At 46.6% G+C, this 13,487-nt stretch overlaps 1 protein-coding gene across 1 annotated transcript in view; it reads left to right on the plus strand.

Moving 5' to 3' along the window:
* The window catches only part of MAP3K3 (mitogen-activated protein kinase kinase kinase 3), a gene marked incomplete at its 3' end in the record, with an annotated part of 60,766 nt that overhangs the window by 38,699 nt on the left and 8,580 nt on the right, over positions 1–13,487 (plus strand). The window contains exons 7-8 of the mRNA XM_079725933.1: positions 1,628–1,748; positions 10,919–11,052. Coding sequence (XP_079582059.1) covers positions 1,628–1,748; positions 10,919–11,052 — 255 coding nt within the window. The remainder of the gene's footprint in view (positions 1–1,627; positions 1,749–10,918; positions 11,053–13,487) is intronic.

The following is a 13,487-nucleotide window of genomic DNA, read 5'->3' on the forward strand; positions in this document are numbered from 1 at the left end:
TTCATGCTGGCTGTTGAACCTCCTCTCCTGGCTCAGCTTTTAGATTTAAAATTGAGAGTTTAGAATGTATGTTCTTTGGTACGTTTCAGATTCGTGTTGCCAAGATGTATTGAATTCCCACCCTGTGTAAGGCCCTGTGTCTAAGCAGGTGTCCTTGGGGTGCTCAGCGTGCAGCTCTTCTCTTTCTGACTGTAAGGCTGTGGCCTTTTCCTTGCCCTTCACTGGCCTGCTTCCCCAGCGTGTGGCTTTGATTGTTTTTTCCTTTCTGACCCTCGGCAGAGAGCTATTGCACATTGGAGGCTTTAGCAAGAACACTCACTTCCCCTTGGTCTGACTTCCCGTTAGAGCAAGACAGTTTGTCAAGACAGCCCTGCATGTGATAAAGTCTGGCGTGGGGGGACTAGAGGAGGCTGCTTGGCAGCTGAACTTAGCTCTGAGAGCGGGAAGCCTTTTTCCTGGAGGACAGGATATAGTTTGTTTAGGTTGGACCTTTTTTTTTTCTTACAGGAGGTAAGAGAGAGAGAGAAACAAGTAGAAACTTGGACCCAAATTATTTATAAACTCTGAGCTCCCACTCTCCATAGTGCCCTGCTTATTTATGAGCACATCCTGACATCACTTGCTCACCTCCAAGCTTCAGCTTTAAGCTTTCTCAGTGCAAGGGCCCCTTTCTGTTGCTTTGTTTTCTCTCAAGGGCTCACCTTGAGGCCCAGCTGGGTCAGTGCAAAGTGGGGTAGATGTGGCAAGGCTGCTGACCCTGTTCTGAAGTCCTTGACCTCTGGCAGAATGGTACCTTGATAGCCTTTCTGAGATGAACACAATCCTGAGATGGTTCACATGTAAACCCCAATAATATGAAGCGTCTGAGACTGTCTTACCTTAATTTTCCAGGAGTGATTATGGTTGGGGAAGAAGCAGCATATCAAGCTATTTTTGTTGTTGTTGTTTTGTTTTGTTTTGTTTTTTTGCTGTACGCGGGCCTCTCACTGTTGTGGCCTCTCCCGTTGCGGAGCACAGGCTCCGGACGCGCAGGCTCAGCGGCCATGGCTCACGGGCGCAGCTGCTCCGTGGCATGTGGGATCTTCCCAGACTGGGGCACGAACCCATGTCCCCTGCATCAGCAGGCGGACTCTCAACCACTGCGCCACCAGGGAAGCCCCCAAGCTATTTTTTAAAAGTTTATCAACCAGAATTTTTGGTGCAGAAGTTGCCACCATTCTCCATTCTGACCCCCCACGTGGCAGGTGATCTTGCCACTGAAATAATTTCCTGCTTTTCCTGCTATTCTTCCCAAGCTCTCTGGAGAGTTTTGTGAGAGGGTATTTACGACGCTTTTCTGTTTGGCACATTATTACAGGAATGCCTGTTATTCTTCTGTGTCTGGGTCATCACCTAATAAATTGGAGCACTGAGTCTCAGTGCTGTATATCAGTGAAGCTGGATAACTACATTGAGTAAACAGTGATTTGCCAGGATGAGTTGAGGAGTGAGATTTGAGGGAAAGCTGGCTAGCTCACGTATTGGAAGCGTGATGGCGGCTGAGAGCATGGGGAGGCCCAGGGAGGGGCGGGGGCCGTTCTAAGCCTGTCTGCTTAGTGAGCTCAGCCTTTATCCTCTTATCTTGCAGACCAGTTCCCCTCCCCACTCCGGGGTGTCCAGGCAGGTGCGAATCAAAGCTTCCCAGTCTGCGGGAGACATAAATACCATCTACCAGCCCCCTGAGCCCAGGAGCAGGCACCTCTCTGTCAGTGAGTATCTCACCCCTTTTTTCCTCTCATCTAATTTATCTGCCCATGTATTTTTTTAATATTCTTTTTAAAAATTATTAAAAAACAGTCATCAAACATTACTGACTGCTACACTGTTCGGAATAATCTTCCATGCTTTTCTTTGGGGAGAAGAAATAGACAAGTGACTCGGATGGAGTCCTGACCCTCCAGGAGCTTACACGCTCATGATGTGGTGGCGAAATCAAATTCCTTTTCAACAGCCCTGAAAAAGTGATGATCTCAAACATCTGCTTGAAGACCTCCAGCAGCAGTATACCCTCTTTTTTGACCATTCTTTCCCCAAAGGACTGGGGACTTGTGAAGTTCCGAATCAGGTCCAAGATTGAGTTTTGACATCAAACCTCTTGCTTGTGATTCCTGAGGAGTCCTAATGCTTCAAGGAAGATGGAACGAAGTTTCTCCAATGGAACTCCTGGAGAGTCAAACTAAGTTGTCTGGGAAGGACAGGAGACTGTTGACGTAGTAAATACAGTTGGCTCATTAGGAAGAAAGCTATCTAGCTGCTGCCAGGCCTCCCCAGGAAAGGAATCTAAATCAGGTCTGTGCATTATACCAGGCAATCCAGTTTTGCTCTGGATCCCATTTCCCACAGTCTGAGGAGAAAGCTCATTTCTTGAATTGTGCAGTTTGTTTCAAGAGGGAAGTCTGGCCTTAACAATATTTCTGTTGAGGTTGCTGCCCTAACGTTGCTGAGACCCCTGCTGCTGTCCATACAGGTTCTATCCATACAGGTAGAATTGCATCAAACTGAACTGCTCTCTGGAGATCTTGAGCTGAGCTTGGGGAGGTCTGAGCATCAGTCCTGTCACTGAGCTTGTCTGGGAGTGATAAGCCTTCTCGGGGGGCAGCCGGAAGAATGTGTTGCTGAGGCACTGACTTTGCCTCACTGAGTAATTTCTGGAACCCTAACAAGCACTGGTAGTAAGTGTTGCCAAGCTGAAAGTCTGTATATGTGTTTCATATTTCCCTAACATTGTGGATAATTGGTGGCTGCGTTTTCAATAAGCTGGTTGAGGAGAGAGCCAGCACCCCAACAAGGAAACCTTATCCAGAGTATCTCTGGCCCTAGAATCCAGGTGCCCAGGAACCTGGGAATCTCTGCTAGTTTGGCCTCTGTTCCAGAGCCCTTGTAGAGAGCAAGGGGCTGGAGGAGGGCAGCATTGCTCCTTTGCGGAGTAAGCCGTGAGGATGGACACAGGGCAGTGACTGGGCCTCTGGCTCCTAAGCAAGTTCCTGTGACTTGTGTGTGGAAGCTACATGCTGGGCCCTCACTGTAGGGGCCGTATATGGAATTTCCTTGTCTGAGAGTGCTGAAATCTTACTGGGATGTAAGATTTCTATGAACGAGTTCCTATCTATCTAGAGAATGGGCAACACAGCCTCCCAGCACACACAGATCCTGGGTTCTGTCAGTCAGCAAGCATTAGGTACCAGCCTTTGGACTGGCATGAGTGCCATGGTGGAGGCATCTGGGAGGCTGAGGGTGGTGCGGGAGCACAGAGCAGGCAATAACCAGCGGTGCCCAGGACTTTGGGGAAAGGTTTCACTAAAGAGAGGGAACATCAGAGCTGACAAATGAAGGAAGATTTACTGAGCACAGGGACAGATACTCCGGGCACAGAAAAGGGCATCTGCCAGGCACGATCACAGAAGAAGGTGGTGGCTTCTGAGAACCCCAGGTGGTTTGGAGTGGTGGGTTTGACGAGAGAAGCGGGCAGAGCCTGCCAGCCTTTCTAAAAGCTGGAAAATGGCAGAGATTATTTCTAACTGGAATGACCTGGGAAATGCATTCTGGGATTTTTAGAGATTATGGAGGATTTCCATAAGCAAGGATGAGGGGAGAGGGCATTTCAGTGATTTGCTGGTGGAGATCCCGCTTATCCTTCAGACTGGCTCGTGTACTGATATTTGGAGAAGTAGAGAAGGCTGGGAAAGAATGCCTGCCTTGGCTGGGGACCCTTGACTACACGTGGGCTTGTTCGGTGGGCGGTGGAAAGCTACTGGGAACAGTGACCCCTTGTACCCATCTCTATTCTAATGCTTATCACATTGTCTTGTTATTGTATCCCTCTCCCTGTCAAACTGCATTTTTACTCATTTGTTCATTTATTCATTCAAGAAATAATTGCCAGAGTATCTGCTGTGTGCCAGAATCATGGGAAGCAAAAACACACAGTTCTGTCCCTATGGCCCTTGTACACCTGTGGGAGGTCAGACCTTACGTGTCATGATGTGATTCATCTATAATTACAGGCTGCGACCAGAAGGTGTGTGGTTCTGTGAGCACGTATAGCAGGAGGATGTGACCTGATTTCGGGGCCAGAGAAGCCTTAGGCTGTGACCCAGAGCATGAAGGGGCGTTACTCAAAGGGGATATAGGGAGGAGAGCTCCAGGCAGGAGAGCTCCCCATGCAGAGGCCTCATGGTAGAGGGAGTTTGGTGTGTTTGAGAAACGGAAGGAAGCCCCGAGGGCTGGAGAGCTGAGAACAAGGGAAAGGAGGATGGGCTGAGGCTGGGGAGGGAGGCCGAGCCTTGGGGACCGTGATGAAGATTTTGATCCTTATGTTGAAAGCAGTGAAAATACACCTTAGGATTTTTAAGTGAAGAGGAATGGGTGGCATATTCGGATTTGTATTTTGAAAAGATTGCTCCAGCTGCATACAGTGTGGAGAGCCGATCAAGGCAGGGCAAGCATGGATCCAAGGGAGAACCGTATTAGCTAATGCAGTGGTCCAGGTGAAAGAAGACAGAAGTGTGGATTAGGCTCGTGAGGGTAGTGGAGAGAGGAAGGAACAGGTGGATTTGAGGCATTTAGAAGGTAAAGCCAACAGAACATGGCCTCGTGGTCTGGGGACATGGTGGGGGGCGGTTCCTGAGATCCTTTTAGGATCTGGAAGGTCAAAGCTATTTTCATAATAATACTAAGACGTGATTTGGCTCTCACATATATATAGTGGAATTTTCCAGAGGTTACCTGCCTGAGGTAATGTCATTGCTCTATGGCTAATGGAATGTGTACTTGTGTATTATTGTGTTTTACAATTTTTTGACCCTTATTTCTAATACAGTAAATATCAATTGATATAACCCCTATAAATAAAAGCTCTTTGGTGTCCCAAATTTTAGAAGTGGAAAAGGGTTCTAAGTTCAAAAGGTTTACGAACCACTGTGGTACTGGCTTGGATTTTCAGGTGTTGAGAGAGCAGGACGTAAGTCACTGGTTTGTGGATTTGGATAGTTGGCAGTGCCTTTCACCAAGACAGAGACTGGAAGAGAGCCTGGTTTCAGGCACTGCGAAGGGCAGACCTAAGGTTTTAGACAGGTTGAATTGGTATAATTATGGATATTTTGGTATGATTATCGACTCACCAATAAACATATTTGTGTTTTAAAAAAAAAAAGAGAGAGAGACAGCCAAGAGGTGATAGCAGATGGGCAGCTAACTATACAGATCGCTAGCTCAGAGGGGAGAAAACCAGAGGTAGAAGAAACAATTGGAAATTGTCAAGTCGAAGCCATGGGCCCAGATGAGAGTTTCTAAACAGACTACAAAATAGAAGAGAAGAGGGCCTAGGACTGAGCCTTAGAAACCCAGACAGTGGCCCATTAGAGGAGGACGAGCCTGCAAAGGACGCAGGAAAGGAGTGACCAGAGAAGTAGGAGGGAAAGTAAGAGAAGGTGGGAAGAAGACATTACATGGTACCAGCCAGGTTGGAAAGGACAGACCAAGAGTAAGAGACACAAACTTGTCATTTTCATCCACAAATGTCTGAGTGCTTGCTGTGCTGGTACAGGGTAAGGCCTTCTGGAATAGAAGGAAACAGAAAGAGAGAAGTCAAGGTTTAAGCATGAGGAACTAGGAGAAGTCCTAGCTATACAAATGGGGTTAAACGAGAAGCCTTAGTGATTCAACCCCCCACCTACAGGAGGGGGTTCTCTGCCTTCCTCCTCCGCCAGCATTAATGTACCTGTGCTACCAGTGCATATGAGTGAAAGACTAAACATCCACGTCATTCAGCTCCCACTGCAACATTTTCAGTAATGAGGAAGTGCAACAAAGCCCAACCCAATTTTAGACAGCTCTCTTTATTCGAGGTTCATCCGTATTTTGAATTGAAATTCTGCCTTCTCTCACTTTACGCATTGACTCTAGTACTGCTCTCTTGAGCAACACAGATAACATCTTTCATATGACAGTTTTTCAGATATTTGAAACCAGCTATCCTGTTCACCTTTTGTTTTTTCCATCATAATGTACATACCTCGAATTCCAGGTTTTTTTCAAGCCAGTTAGTCTGCTAAAAATAAAATAAAATAAAATAAATAATAAATAAATAAATAAAATTTAAAAACCTACTAGGGAATGTGTTAACCCAAAAGAGAGACCCCTGTGGGAAGATCTGCAGACAAGGCAAGTGGAATTTCCCTACACGAATTTACCCTTCCTTGTGTCTTTGCCTGTAGAAATTCTATCACCTTTGAAGCTGAGCTCAAGCACTATTTCTTCCATAATGCAGTGGGTGGTGCCCTTAAGCCATCAACTAAAGGACTTGTCCCTGCCACACCTGACTCCCATTTGGTCTAGTGCATCTTAAGTCCTTCGCCTCTCTTCTTATTCCATCTCGCTCCTTGTCCTGCCACTGCATCCCACAGTGGGGCAAGCCCAATTGCCCCACTAAGGAATGGGTAGCTGATGAGTAGAGGCAATCAGTTCTTTCAAGGGGTTTGGCCATAAAAGAAAAAAGGAGGTGGGCTAGTGGCTTAAAGGAGTGGCAGAAATAAGGTCAGGATATTTTTTAGGCTAGAGATCTGAGCATGTTTATGAAGGGAGGCACAAAAACAGCTGAAAAGGAGATTGAAGGTGGTGAAGAGGGGACCATAGGGGAGCTGACTCCTGCTGGGGGTGAACTGGGGAGTCCAGGCAGAGGGCTTATAGTGCCTTGGTAAGGAGGAGGGCAGCCCTCTTCCTCTGAGAACAGAGGAGGAAAAACTCAGGCAGAGGGAAAAGGAATGTTGAAAGGATGAGATGACTTACAGTGACACCCGGGCAGTAACAAGTTAGAGAGCTATACACGGTGCAAACCTCCAGTCCTGGTAAGATATGCAAGAGTGGGAACCAGGACTGCAAAGGTAGTGGCCGCATACATGGAAACGAAAAGGTAAGCTTCCTTCACTGCACAGGTTTTTTTCTCCTTCTTGCTAAAAATTCTTCTGTGATACTAGATGAGACCAGAAACTGTTTCGTGGTGGTGACAACTTCAAAATAAAATGGGAGTTTTGAAAGTTGAAACACAGGATGTTCTCAAGGTCTTACGAGATGAAAATATTGAGGAGCTCTGCTCTGCACAACCTGGTCCAGTGCGAGGATATTGAAGAAGAAAAAAAGATTTGATTCTTCCCCTCATCAGCTCCCAAAGAGAGAATAAGGTTTAGAGAAAATAGTCGATGGCCAAAAAAAGCTCTCTCTTTGTACTTGCAATGACCTGCACATTAACACTGACCCAAAGCCCTAGAACTAACTCCCTGTGGAGGCAACTTCCTGACTGCATCAGCTTCCTGACAGGAGTCTCCTATGAGAAGGGCTAGAGTCTGAGAACCTAGCTTTCAGCTTTGAGTTAGAAGACAGAGCAAAAGAATCAACCGTATCCTAGGGTAAGGGTTTTGTTGCCCCAGATCAAGGAGGCAAGCAGAGAGCCAGCAAGCCCTGGAGGAATGCAGACAGCTGGCAGCTGAAATCCTTGTTCCGAAGAGAGCCTTCTGAGCACAGGATTACTACTATGTTCTTTTACTTCAGCTGGTGCTGAGAGGGGGCCCCTTGGTATAAGTGGCCTGATGAGACTAGAGCAAGATCAGGCTGGAATGCCAGGGAAGGGTGGCCCAGAGAAGCTGCCTGCCTTCTGAGACCTAGGATGAGCTGTGTCTTGCATAGCACTGGTTTGTGCTGTCTGGCTCACTGTTGTCCCTGCTGGTAAATATGTGAGGATCAGTGAGTCTTACAGTTCAGTATCCTGTCCTATTCAGGTCCCTGTGTCACTTGTTCTCAGATGCTGTTGTGTGTCTAATTAGCCCCTAATTTCTGAAATGAAGATAAAAACAAAACTGAAAATGCTCTGGAGCAGTTCTGCCAACTCCTGGTTTTTCCATTCGCTTCCTCTGATAGCCATTGGTTTGGGGAGACTTCCCTTTCCTGCCCCAAGCTGTGGGCCTGTGCACAATAGCCCCTGGCCCATTGCCCATCAGATAACAAGGCTGGCTCTCGGCAGGCAGCAATGTGTATTGGAAAAAGTGAAAGTCTCTGGCTGGAAATAAAAGCTCAGAAAACCTTTGCTGTTTTCCCCCAGCCCCTCCTGGGTCTGTAGTGCTGGCCTCATGTGAGCTAGTCCCATCCCACCTGCAAAACCAGGGGAGAGTTCAGTGGCAGCGGTGAAGGAGAGAATGGGTGTTGAGGGGCCAGGGATCTTTTATGCCGGGGAGGTCTCACCCTAGATGCTCCTTGTAACAGATCGAGGGTAGTTCAGCCTACCTGGGGGTAGTTTGGACCAGTGTATAGGATTTCATCAATACGTAAGAGTTTTTCTTTCTCTCTCATCAGTTCCTCACAAGAGACATTTTTTGTTTGTTGTAGGTCAAATATGTAATACCTTTTCGCTCCAGAATGTATTGGTCAGGGTTCAGTTGCACAGAACAGAATCCACTCTGACTAGTTTCAGGAAGAAGGCATTTGATGCACATTCTGGCTTGTAAAATCATGAAGAGTGAGAAACAGACTCTGAGTCTAAAGACACACTGCAGAGCTCTTCTTCCCTCTGTAATGAGGAAGCCACCAGATCCAGAAGCAAAGGTCCCCTGTGCTCTGTCCACACACCACTTACACAGGGATACCTGCATCTGTGTCTTGACATCAGAAAAACTAGAAATCAGGTGTGGGGCCTCTGCTAGTGCTGCAGCAGAAAAACCAAGGCTTCTAGGACTGTGCCCAGGAACATTAGGAAGCCATCCAGATCTCACACAAGTGCATCTGACTGGCTGAACCTAAAGGAGGTCTTAGAATAGCTTCTAGCTGATGAACTTCTGAAGTGCTGGAAGGCGCACTAGGAGGGCAGAATGGCTCTTGAGTCTGTCTTACCCATTATATCTGCTACACAGAGTGAAGGGAACGAATGGAATTCTACTGAGTTCCTACCACGTATATGTGTACCTGTGCTACCACATTTCATTTATAATTTCCAAAAACGGTTATGAGGTAGATAGTTGTTCCCATTTTTGAAAGGAGGAAATTTAGGTGAGAGTTTAAATCATTCAGCTAATGAGTGACAAAGCCTGATTTGAACCTCTGTTTATGTAATTTTCAAGCCTAGGCTTTTCTCACTATACCTTGCTCACCTTTTTAGGTCGCTTCTGCTGCTGACAAATGTTGCCAACATAGGGATTGGATTTCCGTAGAACCTGTGGGCTACTAGAATGTTTTCCAAAGCCGGAAGTGGGAAGTAGGCACTGGGCTAATGTTTGTAAGCCATGTGTTAAAAAGTGCTCTGTGCTTTGGGGCATGCTAGGGCTTAAGAAAAGTATCTTTCTTTTCATGGTTACACTGGCATTTTGTGCTACAGTGGCAAGGGAAATGGCCAGCTGCATGGATCTTTGACATCTGGCCCTCTGAAAAATGGAGTAGCTTTCTTGTTCGATTTCCCCCACCTCCATCTAGTCATTGCCTACGAGCCCTCTGTTGGCCAGATGGCATCTTGCATCCAACTCACAAGTGATCACTGACAGAACAACTCTGAATTTGAGCTGCATGAGACATGGCACTGTGTTTCCCTTGTGCTGTCAAGAAATCCCCATATTTGCCTCCCTCCTGCTCTTGGCAGAAAGGCTGTCACATTTCCCCATGGGTGGGATCCCCCCCCCCATTTGGATTGCTTATGGGGAATGTATGAGCAGCATGGCTGCCCCTTTTGGAAATAAACTGTGGTCTCAAAATTGCCTTGGCTGAAATATACTGGGAGTCACAAGGCCTGTTTTCTAGATGCAGCACCACCCTTAAGACACCACATGACTTTGGGCCTTGGCTTCCCCTTCTGCACACTGTGGATGATAATAATGCACCTCCGCTGTAAGAGTGTTGTGAGAATTAAAGACAAGGTAACAGAGTATAAAAAAGAAAAGAAGGACTTCCCTGGCGGTCTAGTGGTTAAGACTCTGCGCTTCCTCTGCGGGGGCGAGGGTTCGATCCCTGGTCGGGGAACTAAGATCCCGCATGTTGTGCAGGTGGCCAGGGGGTTGGAGGGCGCGGAGAAAGAAAAGAAAAATTGCCTTGGCTGATTTCATTGCTCTGTTAGTTCATGGCATAGCATCCCTAAATGTATACTCTGAGTAGCATCAGTTTCTACCAGGGGTTAGAAAACTTGGACAAACAGACTCTTTCCTCCATGGCTGTCTGAGATCATTTGAAAGGCATGGTTCAGGTACCTCCTTATCTCAGAATTGGTAGCCTCTACCCTGTGAGTGAGGTGTTGCAAGTGGAAATCCAGCATAATTCTATGCCTGTTTTTAGAGCAGTTTGGTTTCTGGCGTCTGCCCTCGAGTCAAGTGGGGAAGCCAGACTACCAAGAGCCTCAGGTTGTTAGCCTTCCCACCCGAGATCGTGTCAGTGGTTCTTGGAGACAGTATGGGTTGATGCCTCCAACAAGAGATTGGAGCACCAAGTGCTCTCGGTGGCGAATTCATTAAAATAGCGTCTCTAGAAACCGCATGATCCTTGTGTTCTGATCGACTGACTTCATGAAGAAGAATGAAGGAGTCAGTTTCTTGAAGGACATTGAAAATAATAGTTTAAAACTCCTTAAAGACTATCTTTCAAAGAGCAGCTCTACCCACCATTCTTTAACTTTTCTCTTAAGTATTTTTCTTCCTTCTTGGGGTCCTTGGGTTAGGGGGAGGAGCTGCCTGGCTCAGGAAGTTTCCTTGAACCTCAGCACTTTGTTAGGCCCTCCCTCTCCTCCAGGATGTTCAAAGAGCCAAACCAGCTCTCCACCACCAAGCAGATGCTTGGTCTGAGCCGGCCCCAAGTCTGCTCCTCTCAGGCTGCAGGTCCTGGCTCTGCAGTCAAAGGTCGTGTTTCTGTGCTCTAGGTTCCCAGAACCCCGGCCGAAGCTCGCCTCCCCCTGGCTACGTGCCTGAGCGGCAGCAGCGGATTGCCCGACAGGGGTCCTACACCAGCATCAACAGCGAGGGGGAGTTCATCCCAGAGACCAGCGAGCAGTGCGTGAGTATAGTCTGGGGATGGGGGTTTTGGGGCTGGGGTATGTCTTGGGACGTGTCAGACCACGCTTAGCAGGGGAAGTCCTCTGTGGGCATGGTGTGGAGGTGAGGGACTTGAGTCCTATCCAGTAGCTTTTTTGTAAACCAGGCCTGCCCAAATATGAATTTTTCCTTTCTAGGGGCCAAATATCAATTCCTACCAAAGACAGAATCTAAGCTACCTGGCCTCCTTGGTGCTGGATATGCATTTGACAGATTTTTCCTCTTCCGTGGTCCTCTCACTGGTCTCCCTGCAGAACACCACTCCGCTGTTTGTATACTTCCTTACAACGACCTGTCATTTCAGCAGAGTTTTAACATGTGACCAGTCCTAAACAGACAGATTTTATTTTGCTTTTCAACCAGATTTTAGTTTTGCTATTTCTTAATGAAAGGTAACGAGTATACCAGTCCAAAGTAGGACTGGCTCCTTTGGGTGGACTTTTATGATAGTAGACAGCTGTATTAGTTACCTGTGGCTAAATAAAACAACCACAAACTTAGCAGCTTTAAACAGCAGACATTTATTATTTTACAGTTTCCTTGGGCCCAGAATCCAGGCATGACTTAGCTGGGTTCTCCACTCAGGGTCACACAAGGCTGCAGTCAAGTGTCAGCCAGGCTGCATTTCTTTCTGAAGCTTGGGGTTCCCTTCCAGGTTCACATGGTGGTTGGCAGAATTCAATTTCTTGTGGTTGTAGCACTGTGGTCCCTGTTTTCTTGCTGGCTGTCGGCCAGGGGCCACTCTGAGCCCTAGAAGCCACTTGCAGTTCCTTGCCATGTGGCCCTCTCAGAATATGGTAGCTTCTTCAAGGCCAGCAGAAGAATCTCTTGCTCTAGTATGCAAAGATGAAGTCTTGGGCTTCCTTGGTGGCACAGTGGTTAAGAATCCGCCTGCCAATGCAGGGGACTCGGGTTTGAGCCCTGGTCCGGAAAGATCCCACATGCTGCGGAGCAACTAAGCCCATGAGCCACAGCTACTGAGCCTGCGCTCTGGAGCCCGGGAGCCACAACTACTGAGCCCGTGTGCCACAACTACTGAAGCCCACACGCCTAGAGCCTGTGCTCTGCAGCCAGAGAAGCCACTGCAGTGAGAAGCCTGCACACTGCAACAAAAGGGTAGCCCCCGCTCACTGCAACTAGAGAAAGCCCGCACGCAGCAATGAAAATCCAATGCAGCCAAAAATAAATAAATAAATAAATAAAATAGATAAAAATAAATAAAATTAATTAATTAAATTTAAAAAAAGATAAAGTCTTATATAATGCAACACAATTATGGGAATGAATATCCCATCCTCTTTGCTAGTCTATTGACTAGAAGCAAATTACAAGTTCTACCTATACTCAAGGGGCGGGGGCTAGGCAAGGCTTTTGACTTACTGGGGTGGGGTGGAGTGGGGACATCCTAGGGTGTGTCTACCACAATGGCTTACCCATTTTAATGGCTAGCTTTTTAAACTTGTGGCCCACTTGATGAAAATGGCACTTTGGCTTAGTGAATTCAGCAAGAATGAGATCTCTGGCTTCATTCTGAAGTTGTTTCAGTGAGCTTGCTTTGATTGCAAGAAAAAGATCTGTCTTATAAACTTTTGGGATTTGATCTTGAAAGAGGAAATTTCTTAAGGGTAAAAGCATCCAGTAGAAGGCCAGCGCCATCACATGGGGGATTTTACCAAAAAACCTGATTCTTATAACTTCTTTTTCCTAAAACTGATTCTTAAAACTGTTCTTTCCCCTCAATAGCTAATCTCTGTGTAGCGTTGTTCAAACTATATAGGCTATGAGAAGCATTTTTACACTGCCTCTTCTCTCTTCTACAGTCCTGTCTTCCAGATAAATTTATGTTTAGAACAGTGACCTAGAGTGCTTTTAGCTGCAGAGTCCCTTCTTGGATATCTTACTGACCATCCTTTCCATTTTCTCTAACCAGAGTGCTTCCAGACATCAGCTGTACTAGGGGTGACTTTGCTAATGAGTTTGATTGCCTTTGCTCTCTATCCCTCCCCATGGTCCTATATCCTGGTCCTTTTACTTCTTTACCTGCCTGGCCCTGGAAGGCATGGGAGTATTAGACTTGTAGTGAGGATAGACTTTTAGAAAGAGGCCAAGGAAGCAGGAGAATGCCTAGGTCCTTCCCCAGTGCCTGCCTCTTTAGCTAAAGAGAATTGCTGCTGCTGATGGGCCATTCAAGATAAATCCACTTAACAGAGACCAAAACAGCATAGTATATAGTGAAAGAGTATCCAACTGGGACTTTCTTGAAAAATGAAACTAAGATAACTTTATTTTGTTTTTTCTTTAATCAGATTTGAGTAATAGTTGCATCTATTTGCTAATTTTTAGAATGAACAAAGCATGATTCAGGCTAACTTTTTTGGCTTAATTTTTCTAACAAAA

Source organism: Hyperoodon ampullatus (assembly GCF_949752795.1).
Source record: "Hyperoodon ampullatus genome assembly, chromosome: 19".
In the NCBI taxonomy this organism is placed as follows: domain Eukaryota; kingdom Metazoa; phylum Chordata; class Mammalia; order Artiodactyla; family Ziphiidae; genus Hyperoodon; species Hyperoodon ampullatus.